This window comes from Molothrus ater, chromosome Z (assembly GCF_012460135.2).
Source record: "Molothrus ater isolate BHLD 08-10-18 breed brown headed cowbird chromosome Z, BPBGC_Mater_1.1, whole genome shotgun sequence".
Lineage (NCBI taxonomy): Eukaryota > Metazoa > Chordata > Aves > Passeriformes > Icteridae > Molothrus > Molothrus ater.
The window spans coordinates 34,580,160-34,595,243 of record NC_050511.2 but is presented as its reverse complement, the minus strand read 5'-3'; the positions used below and the strand labels follow the sequence as shown (position 1 = coordinate 34,595,243).

The window sequence follows — 15,084 nt, the reverse complement described above, 5'->3', positions numbered from 1 at the left end:
CATTTTAACACCAAAAAAACCCCAGATTGCTTCTTCAAGAAGATATCATTAATTGTAATTGTATTCATGGCAAGTAGTTCTAATGGTATCCAGAGCAAAGGTTCAGGTTCGTAACCAAGTTACCAGGCATGAAGTGCAACTTCTGCAGGTCTGTTGCATCATGTTAAAAACATTCAGAAGGAAACTGTAAGGCTACATGAAACAGTTTAACTGGGTTGAGTTTCTTCATTTTCACTGATGGCTATGTAAACATTCCCTCTCATTTATCAAGAGTCCAACACATGCCACAGTTCCGCAGAGGCACAATAACTCAAGCTACAATAATTTGGCCACCCAGATGCTCCCAAAAACAAAATACTGCGAAGTGAGTAAGGATTATTTTAAACATTTACAAACAATGTTTCATGATGGCAGAACTATTTCTCATTTTACTTGAGCACATTATAATGGCAGATAATAAATAGATCAATCAATAATGTTTCAAACAGGAAGCTTTTGAAAGTTCTACATTAAATGCTGGGATTTGGAAGTGAGGTACATAATTCTTCACTGGTTTTGCTTATGATTTTACAATTTAAAAAAAAATCACTTGGTTTTACAATCACATGATTTTACAATCAAAAAGTTTGATATTTTACTTCAGAATCGCCAGAAGAAATTAGTAGAACCCCAGGCATCTGAATTTCAATATAAAATTACTGAAACATGTTCAATAAAATATAACAGTTTACTTACAAGAACCTTGTTATGGTCTGATCACAGCGAGTGGACCATCAAAGCATACAAATGTCTACTAAAGAGGCACTAGATTTTGTGTATTGATATAATCTTTCTTTTTCCTGTACTTGAGAGAGAGCCCAAGACACTGACTAAATATTCCTGCAGTAAATAGGAAATATTTCCAAAGCCACCACACTTGCAAAGCTTGCAACCAACTCTGATGCTCAGGATTTGAAATGTTGTTATTGACCATGGCAGTATTCTCCTTCGTTACCAAAATTTAGTCTCTACCACATGCAGCCATTTCTCTTGCAATGAAATGTAGATCTAAGTACATTACCATAAACCCTTACCATTCTGTTGGGGATTGGAGGCAAAAAAACCAGAAGCCCCCACAAAGAGAAGCAGGAAAACCAGGGAATAAATGCTAGTTACAGGATGTAAAACAGTTAATGAATTAGCCTTGGATTATTGACAGTAGATTTTAACTGCAAAAATCAGAAAATACATCAAGATTTGATTATCAGTTTTGGTGATGGTTGGTTGGTTTTTTTTGGCAGGGCTGGTGTCCCCCTGTTGGGAGCAACTAAATGTTTTGATGTCAGAAATGCATCCAATGCATGATTAAAAATGACCCAACTAAGCAACCTTAGAAACTGTATGTACAAGTAGTTGGAGTTGTATAAATACTTAGGGTTAAACATGCAGGCTGCAAGCCAAAACAATAATAAAATCCAGAACAGTTATAAATATCTACAGAAAAGTCTAGAATTTATTTAGGCTACTTTATAAAGCAAACTTTTAGATTTAGTGATCTCTGGACAATGTGAATAACTCAACAAAATAAAACAGCTGTAAAAATTCTAGAAAAATAGCTTTAGCATTTTAATTTTAGATACTCAAAATAACTTCATTAATTTAAATGCATGGACTAACATCTACTACCAAGGATTCAGCTTGCAAAAAGAGATCTAGTAAACTACTTCACCAAAGAGGCCTAACAGAAATTTTGTTATGGTTGTAAACAAAAGATAAAGGAGGGGAAGAAAATTAATCTACATAAAAATCCTGGAGATTTTACCTAATTGATCACTCTCTGCTGTCTTTAGATTAAAGGGCAGGGGAAGGAACACAGACAAGAGAGAGAGGAAAGATCAGAAAATGCAAATACCTTAGCTAGTATCTGATCAGTATCCAACACTCCTGTTCAAATATTTCAACAAAATTTCTGCTTTTTTCCAAAAACATTGTCAGCTTGTGAATACCTCTGATCACTTAACACAAACAGCTGCTTTTGCTAGTCATTTCCCTCTTCAGTTTGTGCTGTTAATTATTTCTGTTTAAGCATACCCTCTAGAGACAAGCTGCAAGCCTTTGAGGATCAGTGTCTGCCGAATACCTCATCTATTGACATCTATTGTAAAATGGATCATGAAAGACAGTAAAAACTACTAGACATTATGTATCCCTCAAGTGAATTCAAATTACGGTTATGTAGGACATTGTACCAGCTCTACCTAGACAGGGCAAAATAAACAAAAGTAGTTGTCCTTCATTATAATAATAGTTGTAGCAAAAAAAAAAAAAAGTGTTTGTGTGCTCATAAACATGCCAATTATCTGTCTATATCATCTTACTAACCCAGCTACCCCAAAAAGACACACCAGCTACTCAAATAATAAGTTGTGTTCAGTAAGACATGCTTGAGACATTACCTAACATGCAAGTGTGCCAAGTCAACCAAAATTTAAGTTTTTTAAAGGGCAGTACAGAGGGTCTGACCAAAACACTGAAAAATAGCATCATGAACTGTAATAAAACAATTGTTTGGTCTCTCAGTACTGGATATGTCACTGGCATTTCACTTCTTGTCAAAGGTAACTGATAACTGCATACATCTCACATTGCTGCAAGCATCTTTTCAAGTATTTTAACTTGACCAAGTCTAGAGCATTCAAAAATATCTAATTCACCTTTTGTTTATCTAAGCCAAGTACTTGTGCACTTGTTAGCACAGTTCATTGAAACTATCTTTCTTAGTGAACACCAAAAAAAAGAGGTTAAAGAACAGTGTCCTTCCCAGTATCAGCTATCCAATAGCTTTCTCTGATGGCTGCCTAACACAGTAGTCTTTACCTTGCTTCATATTAGTGGAGTTCCTTAGGCATATGATTTTTTCCCTTTTCACTTTTTTCTAAGCCTCGGCTTTTCCAGTGTTGGCTTTACACATTCAAATTAGCTTTTATACCTGTGTAGGCTAAGCTACCTTAAACATTCTGCACTGCCCTTTATATTTCAGATCATTCAGCTCTTGCAACATTCTCAGCCATTATTGTTTTCAGATAGCACATCTTTTTTCAATATTGAGATAGTCCATATTTTTACCCTTCAATCTGAAGGGTTTTTAACAAGAAAAAAAAATAAAATCACTACTGTAATTATTAACGTGTTCATGCATTTTCTGGAGCAGCATCATCAAACAACTTTACAACACAGATTGAACATGGAACAGATTTAATAGTGCAGGATGAATTCCCTCATTTATCAAAACCAAGGTTAATATTAAGCATGATCATTAAAAGTCATTAATAAAGCTCTGAATTTACAGAGGCTGAAACTACGTAAAATTGGGGTTTATACATAGATTCAGTCTATGAACAGGTTACTAGCCTTTATTCAAACAGGCTAGCTATTAAAAACCACAAGGCCACAATTTGTTCCCTACAGCGTTTTAATATAAACCACTCCGGGTTTTCATCATTCAGAGGCAAAAAAATACATGCCTTTTAAAATATAAGATTCTCTCTCTCTCTTTCTCTCTCTCTATATATATAGTTTGCACAGTGCTCTAGCATCCAAAAAGCAGTGGTGATTTGTTACAGGGGGAAAAAAAACCCAAACAACTTCCCTTTTTTTTTTCTTTCTTTCTTTTAATTTGATGGATTTAGGACAATTTAATTTCAATAGTACATGAATTATGTAAAATTTAGCAATCTTATCAAGACACAAAGGCAAACACTGTAAGAAAATACATAGCTGTAATGGAAATGCTTCCAGAGCACACAGGCAAGCATGAAAAGCTATTAAGTTTACACAAGATATGAAGGCAAAAATAGTACTTTTTAAAAAAATACCTAAGTTACAAAATTTTAGTAATTAGCAAGCTAAAAAAATTATCCATAGACTTTAGGTATACTGTGAGTCTAGGGATCTGCTAATTAACGATGCACTTCATATTAACGTATTCTACTTTTTCTACTGCTGTTACTACTAATAGTTGCTGCCTTTTACACAGCAGAATGCAACATCTAGGTCCTTTGAGATATTTGAATTAAAAGAAATATTGCAGGTGTACAGACCATTAAACACAATTTAAGTCAAAAACTAGTATCATGTGGTAGACCAGGAAAAAACTCCACAGGTGATGCCTCACCAACACAACACAGCATTTCTGAGCCTTTTATAGCAAGACATTGGTAGCTCCATGTATCAGTATACACTATAAACAAGTCAACAGGCTATGTAGAGAAAAAATAATTTTATTGTAATACATAGGCACTTGAGAAACGAGATATTCAGTTTAAATTAAATTATACTAAAGCCTCTAAAATACAAGAACCTCTTGAAGATGAAGTAATAAAAAATAAAATTAAGTTCCATAGACATGGAAAAATATGACAGCTGAACATCAAAACTTCAAAGTAAAATTGAGGAGTTTTTTTTAGTTTTTGTTTGGGTTGGATTGTTTGGTTTGGGTTTTTTTTAGTTTTTTTTAATTGAGACAATATGCATCTAATCTGTTAATAGTTGCTTCACAGAGGCATAAGCTGCCATGACTAACCATCAGCAACTTAGAGAACTGGGAAAAAGAAGCTTTTACCTTTTTTGGAATGTTCAAACATTGCCCAAAACATTTACAATGTTTCATATTTTTCATTAAATATTCTGTCTTCATTGAACAGAAAGAAGAAACTTTGGTAACTCCAGTACACAAATCAAGCAATTAGCTCGACACAGCTCTGCTGAAAGGTGCAATTAGCCAAACCTTGCAAATAAGGCTCACCTAACCAGTAAGAGATATGCGATATTAAGCCTCACTGCTACAGGTGAATGACTAATACATGGTGTCCAGCAGTTACACGTGCTGTTGCTAAGACTCCTTACAGAGACTGAACTTCACAAAGATGTTATGAACGCCTTGACTAACTGAAGAAAACAACTGCAAAGATAAAACTAAATAAGGATGCCATTTCAGAAAACAAGCATGAAAACAAAAATGTCCACGATGCAAAAAGCTCCAGGAGAAGCTTGCAAAATCTGGTTAATGTATATGAGTACCTAGGAATGGAATTGAGGTAGGCAATTACCTCGAGGATGTTTCACACCTACTGTATGAATGCATCTGTAAAAAAACCCTGAACCTCTGTGTTTTGCTTTTGCTGATGCTGTAGACACCTGGGATGCACATTGAAAACTGAGCCAGCACTGATCACAGGCATCCGTTCATGGTCTGTGTCTGACAGACCTTTGGTGCTGTTTTCTTGTAGGTACCTTACTAAGGGTAACTCAGGAGTGCACATTCAAACAGAACACTTTACTGCTTTCAGAACTAGCATGTTCATTTAATTCTACAGACCACTGCTTACCCCGCCTAGTACAGCTAGGCACCGCCTTTGCTAACACCTAAGGCTGTATCCACTCCTGGTTCTTTAAGGCTAAAAATAACAAGTATTCGAGACCTACAGATGGCAGCGCCAAGAACGCAAGGGATGTCACTGTCGTTCGCGGAGAGGCCACTCACCCCCACAAGCACTTAAACGCCGTCAGAACCCTTGGCGTTTATGCACGGCTTATTTCCGGGCGTGGAAAACGCCCGTAAACCAGTTCAGTTTCGCATTCCCAGAACCAGGTCAGGCTCCCGCCTCCAACCTGCTCGCCCGCCAACTCCCAAACTTTCTGCAAGCACCAGAGACGCCGCGGCCAGCCAAGGTCCATCCCCATTTAGGAGACAGCACGGGCGGCTCCATATGGAAAAACAAAACAGAAGCGGCCGTTCGTGCGCCTCCAGCACTTCGCTCGGTTTCTCTTGCCCCCGTTCTGCAGCTCCTCCCGCTCCGCCGCCACCGCCCCGCGCTGCCGCAGCCGGCTGCTCCGCGGACACCACCTCCCAGCCCGCCCGCCTGACCGCCCCCGCGGCTATTTTTAAGCGGCCGGGCAGGTGGAGAGGCGGCAGAGCTGTCGGCTGGGCCGGTGGCCTGGCCCGGCCCGGCCCAGCAGCGCCCAGGGGACGCCGCCCCGGCCTCCTCCCTTGAGCGGGCGGCAGGGCGAGCCGGCCAGGCAGGAAGGCACGCGGCGGCCTGAGGGCAGGCGGGCGGCTCCCCCGCGGCGCGCCAGGCCCGTACCTCCCCAGATGCCCAGCTTCAGCTGGGAGCTGTCCAGGTTCACCACGTAGTCGCCGAGGAAACGGTTCAGGACGTCCACGACCAGGGACTCAAACACCATCCTGCCCACCGGCCGCCGCCGCCCGGCAGCAGCGCCGCCGCCTCGGCTCCGGCCGCTCCCCGCCGGTCCGCCCCGCCCCGCGGCTCGAGGGGGCGGTGCAGCCGTGCCCCCCGCCCTTCCCGGCGGCGGGCGCGGCGAGGAAGGGGCGCGGCTTGTCCGAGGCTACGGCAGCCGGCGGGGGTTGCGCAGCTCCGCCTGCCGCGGGCCTTGCCCTCCTAGAGCCGCTTCTTACTCACGCTGGCTGCCCGCTCTCGTAAAGGTACGGGTTGTCACGGAATGAGTCAGGTTGGAAGGGACCGCAGGGGATCATCTGGTCCAATCTCCCTGCTCAAGCAGGGTCACCCCAGAGCAAATGGCACAGGATTGCAAACAGGTTGTTCTTGAATATCGCTACTTAGGGAGACTCAACAACCTCTCTGGGGAGCCTGCTCAGTGCTCGGTCACTGCACAGTAAATGAGCTATTCCTCATGTATAGGTGGAGCTTCCTTTGCATCCGTTTCTGCCTATTGACTCTTGTGCTAGTGCTCGGCACTGCTGAGCAGAGTCTGGATCCGCCTCCATGACACCCTTCCTTCAGATACTCACAGACATTGATTAGGTCTCCTCTCAGTTCTTCTCGAAGTTGAACAGGCCCGACTCCCTCAACCTAAGAGAGGTACTCCAATCCTGTAATCATCTTTTTGCTCTCCACTGAACCCATCAGTTTGTCCAAGGGATTTAAATGTGGCATATCCATAACAGTTTTTTGAGTATTTTTCTCTTCCCCAGGCTAGGCAAATATAGAAATTACTGCATGTCTTGAGCTGTTCAAAAATGGCTAAGCTATTACTGGCATAATGACTAAAACAAACTGAACTGAATTTATCTCTGCAAAGAGCTTGACTCCCAGGGGGTTTTCTGGCTTGGGTGTCAGCTGAATTGCATGGAAATAACTGGGCCATGTTTGCCCTGAGTGGCTATGCTGAGGACTCCTGCAGTCACAAGGTTTTTTAAGGAAACTTCCATGTCTGACCATTCACAAGGCTCCCTGACTGCCTGACAGTCACACTCCCGATGCCAAAGACTTTCACTGCTAGGACCGAAGGCCCTGGACAGCAGGTGGCTTCACTGAAGTGTGCTGCTGGACTTCCTACACACCTTCTGTCAGTGTTGCTGAACCTTTGTATTCAATATAAAAAATTAAACCATTGAGAAAATGAGAAAGCTGCCAGATATTATACACTTTTTCATTCTTTTTTACAGAAATAAAAGAATACTGCCTAGCACTTCTGACATTTCCTTTCACTATGGGATTTATAAGCCGGCTTACCACAACCTGCCACACCAACAATGCCTTGCATCCACCCAATATGCAGAATAAAATAATTTGTTAAGAAGTATCTTGATATAAAGAAATACTTTTTTATCAGGGATTATATTGTTCTTTATTAACACAAGAAAGGGGGAAGAGTGATACTGAAGATTGATAACAGAAGATATAAAATGCACAGTCTTATTGAGGCTTAGGTTCCTCTGAAGTTACTTTGTATTATTTGGAAAAACAATCCCAGCATTTTCAGTTCTTGGGTTTAGCATCTTTTTCTACTGAAAAACAGCAGTAATGCCAAAAAAATTAAAAAATAAAAAAAACAAACACAAAAAAACCCATATGCACACACAAAAAAACCCACAACCCACAACTACATTAGAAAGAGATTAATTGGAATAATTAATTGGACCAGAATGTGATCAGCAGCTTGTGCACGCCAAATGTAACTGTTTCCATGCACTAATACACATACATGAGAATCTCTATAGAATCTCTACCTGGCTTTCTATAAATTTCTTACACAAAGCCAGACATATTTCTTATAAGCTATCTTTAGAGAAAAGTGTGAATACAAGGCTTTATTTTGTGACTCAAAGCACATATCTTCCTATTTAGTTGTAGAAAAGCTGAATTTTAAATCTACTCCTGTCCATTTACTATTCCAAAATTGGGCTTAGACACTATGCATCTTCAGGATTATCTTCTACCAGTCAGTTTTCCAAAGTAACTTTATTTTGTAAGTCTACAGCTCCTTAGGGCATGGGTAAAATTTCTTTGTCTTCTATTTCTCCAGGATATTTGTTCAAATATCCTGGAGAAGGCTTTCTGAAGTCAGGGGAACATGAGTGTCCTAGGTCAAGTGCGATTTCTTTTGATCACAGTGATTCAGGTTTTATTTTTTTATTGCAAAGAAAATTTCGTGGTATGATGGATTTTTTTAATCCATAAAGTGTGGGTGAATCTTCCACAGCAATCAGCAAGGCTTGAAGCTCTCCACCTGAGAAAAACTGCTTACTGCTGCTGAACTGCTAGGCCTAGAGTAGGTGATCACAGATAAGCATGTATTTCCTACTGCTGACTCTTACCTACTTTGAAATCCTTAACATTTACAGACTCATCAAGGCACAGGGTTCCATCTTTTTCCCCTTCATTCCTCTTCATGTCCCACACCTCACTAGCACTGGCAGGAGTAGTGTAATTTCAAGCCCAGGCTGAGAAGCATCTGAGAAGTAAGGAACAGAGTGCATCAAATAGTGGGCCATCTGGGTGGCATCCATCCAGTCCCATGAGCCAGGGTTTGACCCTGGCATTTCCACAAAATTCGGGAACTCTGTCTACATACACGACACAATCAGAGCCAACATGACAATCAGAGGCAACTGGACAGCAGTTTTTCCACTTGAACTCTTATCCTGTACATTCCTACAGTCTCCGTTGAAATCAATTAGTAACTTTGCTTTTCCCATTTTTGTAACCAAAGCTTCTAAAGTGCTTGATGGCACTTTACACCTGTAACAAAGCTGTTTAACATGTGGCTAGACATTAGCAACCAAGTTTCTGGGTTCCCTGCTCATAGAATTTCTGCAAGCTGCTCTGAGACAGTGAGGGATTCCATCTCAGCTTTCTGCTGTCCTCTCTGTGAAGGCTGCTAAGACTTCTACTGAGGTGACTCAGAACCTCACAGGTCTGCCAGGATGGCCGGTCATCTTCAGGGTACATGTTGTCCTCACTTCAGGACAATTACAAGCATCCTTCTCAGCCACGTATTAGAATTCAGGAAAGTAGATTTGCTCATTAAAAAAGAAAAAAAAAAAGAAAAAAAAAAGAAAAAAAATAGAATCCAGTGTAAAAGATGTTTCTCCTTGGTTTTACTCTCCTCAAAACCTTCTAATTTCCAGTATCTGATGAAGTTACATAACTTTAGGCATACTGCGATGGTTCTATGCATTTTCATGTTCATAAATATGAGTGTTCTTATCCTTGCTTCTTCCATGTTGCAGATAGTGCTTTCAAAATGGTTTTAATTCAAAGAAGCACAAAATGCAGTGAATAGAGCAGGAGGAACTGTGAACCTCCTTATTGTGTCCCCAAAATCCCAAAAGCCTAATCTTACAGGGCTTTCAAAATTTTTGAGCGATTTCTTGGAGAATTTTAGAATATAACTGCAGCAAAACCACACACTACAGGGGTGCCTTATTTCCTAAATCTTTCAGAGTCACCTGGTTTTGAATCTCCTTCAGAATCAGCTGAATCATGATGGAATGTTTACTCTGCTTACACAAACTTTTCCTCAAGACAAGGTGAAATGTGTAAGTTGTACAATCCTTCAATTACACATGCAGCAATATATTTACTGCTGAAACATGTAGTAATTTTAGTAAGTCAGTCTTACTGAGCATGAACTGCTTAAATTGAAACCCAAAGACAAAATCAGAATTTTTTTCCTGCTCATGCTATGCAATAAAAACTCCAGGGTCTTCTTATCAATAAAATACTTCAGCTAAATTTTAAAGCCAGTTTTTGCAGTTCAAGGAACAAACTAGAGAGTAATTATATTCTTCTTGTCATCATCAAAGGAGTGCATTCAGTCATTTGGTAAAATAGAAACTTTAGAAGTCCAGTAGCCTTGTTAATACTGTCACTGAGAAGACCCTGATCATCAAGCTTTGAACAACATTGTAGTCTAACATGGCAGTAGACAAAACAGGCTGTTCCTCAGCAGCAGATATCTCAGTATAGTACAAGATATAACCTTGGAACAAGGACATGTGTCCGTCCAAGGAGAGTGAATTCACCACAGTTGCTGATTCAACAGCAGGACATGTTTCTTTATCTCACTTGGTTTTCAGCTGCTGTGCAGCTTATCAGCTAGAAAGTACCACCAAGTTCCTCCCTCCTCTGCAAGGGTGTCAACAGAGCCTGATCATGGTGTCCCACTCCACCCTTCCTTTAGTTCCCCTGAAACTGTTGTGTGTGGGAGGTCAGGTATGTTTGCCGCATTCCATCCAGGGAATAGCAACTGTATTTTCCCCTCTGCTTTCCATACTATTATCTTTTTACCCCATCATCTTCCCACACAAGCAGTATTCATAGATTTTGCAGTTTATCAATCCTTCTCAGAGTAGGCATATATCCAGGGTTTGCAAGTGAGAGAAGGAGAGATGTTTTTGTTTGAGGAAATTATGTAGAATTGTTGTAAATTAAGAGCCTGCAAAAGGGAGAAAAAAATCTAAATGGAGACTCAGACCGTATGGAGATGTCCTACAGACATATAGTTGGGTTGGTTTTTTTTCAATTAATTAAAAAACCATGCTGATGTACAATTCCAAATCCATGGATTATGGTTTCAGACAGACAAAAACTTTTGATGCTTTTTTAGTAACAGCATTAATTTTTTTCCATCAAATGGGTTTAAAAGGATTTACAGCTTTATATATTTATATGTAAAGAAAACCATTATTCTATCTAAAAAAATTCATAGATAAAGGATCCCTTCTTTGTTTTATACCATTTGAGAGATTGTGTCTCCACCCTTAGTTCTTGCTCCACTACTTTTCTAGATCATTCATTACTGAAGCCTACCAAAGCATTTTTTACATACTTTTTAAGTATGCAGTTTCACTGAAGCTTAACTCTTAAAATAATTGGAGTTGACAGTGAAAAGGGAATGAGTGAAACAACTACTCAGTTTGAACACACATAGTACAGCAGTTGCTTCAGTATTAGAGCACTTGAAATGTTGAGACCTTTCATCCTTTGAATTGTTAGACCCATATCAAACCTATTCCTACTGTATTTCTCATAGGATTTTGAGAGCTCTATTCTGATCCTTACTTTTCCAGTGTAGATAAAATATGGGGAAAGAACAACTCTAAAGAGTTCCAATTGAAAAAAAGAAACATAGAAAAGAAGGCAGCAGCTTTAGCAATCCACCTTAAAAGTGGCACTTCCCTGGCACCTCCATCACACATACTCTGAAGTTCCCAAACAGTAAAGTTTTGCCGTAGCATTTGTTTTATTGTCTGTTTTTGAAAGAGCGGTATTAGGTGTCATTCCAAGTGATCCCCTTATTAGCAAAGTAAACAGATATGTTGCCACTTATTCCAGTAGAAATGGCATTAGGACCCCAATAGGGCAACTCTGAGTACTAAAAATACAAGTAATCTGTATTTGACATGACAAATTTGCACAAGAGAATGTGTAAATAAAATTACTCAGAGGATACAGATACAATTGACAGAACTGCTCAGGACACACTACCTGGTATTTTGCATGATACAGACCTCTTTTTGACACAAAGGGCAGGTATATGTTATTTCCTTAGTTTTGAGAAATCAGTTCGTAGAACTTACTGGCCATCCTCATCTTCTTATTTTTTTATTATAATACAGCTCCGTGTATTCAACCCCAGTGTACATTCCTGCTGTGCTACACAGACAAATACCCATAATATGCTGCATTAATACCCACAACATGCTGCATATCCTGCTCAATGTATGGAACTTTGCCTCTGTTCATACATGATATATAATTACTGAACATCTTATTTGTGTTTTAATTAGACACTAAGCACTGCTCTTCAATGAAGCCTGCACTTCTATACTGCATTCCCACTTCAGTTGTGCTACTGAACCTCAGTTAGGTGATATCATTGTGCTAATGCAGTTGCACACTGGTAATGATCAAGGTTGGTAGTAGCAGTAGTCAACCAGTAGTCTGCATGCTAGTTTTGATCTGTAAGACTCTTGAGTCTGCTAAATGCATTCTTGATGGGGGAAAGTAGGAAGAGAGACAAGAGAGGAGATAAGTGTGTGGTGTCAGATCTGAAGGCCAGCATATGGCTAAATATTTTTCACGTCTTTCAGTTGACCAAACATCAAGGTTTAATCCCAGCTGGCAAATAAGCACCACCCACCTGCTCAGTCACTGCCCTGCCACAGGATGAAGGAGAGAATCGCAAGTGAGAAAACCAATGAGCTGAAGTAAAGACAGTTTAATAGGTAAAGCACAAACCACGCACACAAGCAAAGCAAAACAAGGAATTAATTCATCACTACCCATGGACAGGCAGGTGTTCAGCCACCTCCAGGAAGACAGGGCTCCATCACACATAACTGTGGCATGGGAAGACAAATGATACCACTCTGAAAGTCCCCCCTTCTTCCTTCTTTCCCCACAGCAAATGGTCTGGAATATCCCTTTGCTCTGTTGGTTTCAGTTGTCCAGGCTGTGTCCTCTCCCAGCTCCTTGTGCCTCCCCAGCCCACATACTCCTGGGCTGCTGTGAGGAGCAGAAAAGGTCTTGACGCTGTGTAAGCACTGCTTGGCAGTAAACATCCCTGAGTTAGCAACAATGTTTCCAGCACAGATCTAAAACATAACCCTACACTAGCTACTGTGAAGAAAATTATCTCAGCCAAAACCAGCTCACCAAACCAGAAATACGACTCTTTATTATGAAGTGTGCATTGCTGGGACTGTTTTGCAGAAAAGAGAGTGGCAAAGCTTACATGCTAGTGAGAAGTCTTAGCCATAATGGAGACTCTGGATCTTGAAGTTGGCATTTTGTTTTTTACAAAATGATTGCAGGAGTCAGAGCAAATTATTCATTTTACTGGTTCTGTGAAGGACACTTGGAGTGGAGATGGCACCATCTGGTGGCTGTACACAGATTTCTGTGCTGTTTTCAACTCACATAGTGTTGGATTGATAGGCTCAAGGATTTTATGATAGTTTATATTCAAAAAAGAGTTACAGTTAATAATTTAAAATTATGTCCCTTTTTAAATGAGGTGCACATAGAAAATGTGAATTCTCACAATACAAAGGTAGTTGCATTTGGAGTTGGCCTTGGATTGTTGCAGTGGAATTGGTATTTGGAAAGCACCCTCGGCAACCCAGCAATCATCTAGCATTGAATGGGTGTCATCTATATGGAATTAGATAAAGACTGTATGATTTTCCCATGTTGTTTATTCTTAGGTACCACATGTAAAAGAGAAGACAGAACTTACTGCAAAGACATTCTTGCATGTTTATCTCTGTCTACAGGATAAGTAAGACAATGTAGATACTAAAAATAATTTCTAGACATCCTAGGGACTAATGACATATTTGTGTCCCCTTTTGAAAAATCATGGATACTGTAGTCTCTGGAGAGTCCCTGAAGACAAACCCTTGCAAAACCATTCTTCAAAGTAACATCTGAATGTGAACCATGTTTCTAAATGAAGATACTTGGACTGCTCAGCTCAAATGGCAAATCTCAATCCTGTAGTTCCTCTGTATGAGCTTTTTTGTAAAAATGGTTGTATGGGCTCTTGTACTCCAATGGCCCTTCAGAGAGACCTTGACAAATTAGAGGGCTGGGTGATCACTAGCCATATGAAGTTCAGCAAGGGAAAAGGACAGATTCTGCATCTGGGATGGGGCAACCCTGGATGTACAGACAGAGTGGGGAATGAGACAGCAGCCCTGCAGTAAGGGACCTGGGGGTCCTATTTCAAAGAAAGTTGAACATGGGTCAGCAGTGCCCTGGCAGCCAGGAGGGCCAACCCTGTCCTGGGGTGCATCAGGCACAGCATCACAGCTGGGCAAGGGAGGGGATTGTCCTGCTCTGCTCTGAGCTGGGGCAGCCTCACCTTGAGTGCTGGGAGCTGGTTTGAGCACTGCAATATAAGATGTTAAACTGTTAGAGAGCATCCAAAGAAGGACCAAAGATGGTGAAGGACCTTGAGGGGAGGCTAGTATGAGGAGTGGTTGAGGTCACTTGGTCTGTTCAGCCCGGAGGAGACTGAGGACAGACCTCATTGTAGCCTGCAACTGCCCCATGAGGGGAAGAGGAGGTGCAGACATTGATCTCTTCCCTCTGTGACTAATGACAGGACTCAAGGAAATGGCACAAAGCTGAATCGGGGGAGTTTAGGTTGGATATTAGGAAAAGATTCTCCACCCAGTGGATGCTTGAGCACTGGAGCAGGCTCCCCAGTGTAGCGGTCACAGCACCAAGCCTCTCTGTGTTAAGAAGTGCTTGTACAAAGCTCTCAGGCACATGGTGTGATTCTTGGGGTGTCGTGCATAGGGTCAGGAGTTGGTCTTGATGATTCTGATGGGTGCCTTCTAATCCAGCATATTCTCTGATTCTGTGATTCTCTGATTCTGGGTCAGCTGGCTCAGAACCTCTTTCGTAAAGTTTTTGCACAGGTTTTTTATTGTACCATCTGTGGATTGTACCTGGATTGTACCATCTGTGTGATGCTCCCAGTTGATTTCTGGTAAGTTGAGGTCCACCATAAGGACAAGGGCAGTTGACTTCAAAGTGTCCTTTAGCTCCTCAGAGAGTAATTTGTCAGCATTATCATCCTGGCTGGGAAGTCAGTAGCAGACGCCCACAATGACATCCACACTATTTGTTAATCCCTTGATTTTAGCTAGTGTCTCTCATCTGTGCCACTGCCATCTGTAAGCTTCATAGATTCTATTATTGTCATTACATAGAATGCCACCTCCCAGCCTCTTCTGTCCTGCCTGTAACCATCCAATACGACACTCCT

General features: G+C 40.9%; 1 protein-coding gene across 5 annotated transcripts in view; it reads right to left on the bottom strand.

The window, feature by feature from the left end:
- VPS13A (vacuolar protein sorting 13 homolog A) overlaps positions 1-6,258 on the bottom strand; it is a 108,267-nt gene extending 102,009 nt beyond the window's left edge. For all 5 annotated transcript variants that reach the window (XM_054518017.1, XM_036403891.2, XM_054518016.1 and 2 more), the window contains exon 1: positions 6,123-6,258. In XM_054518017.1, coding sequence (XP_054373992.1) covers positions 6,123-6,222 — 100 coding nt within the window. In that variant the 5' untranslated portion in view covers positions 6,223-6,258. The remainder of the gene's footprint in view (positions 1-6,122) is intronic.
- Between the last annotated feature and the right edge of the window lie 8,826 nt (positions 6,259-15,084).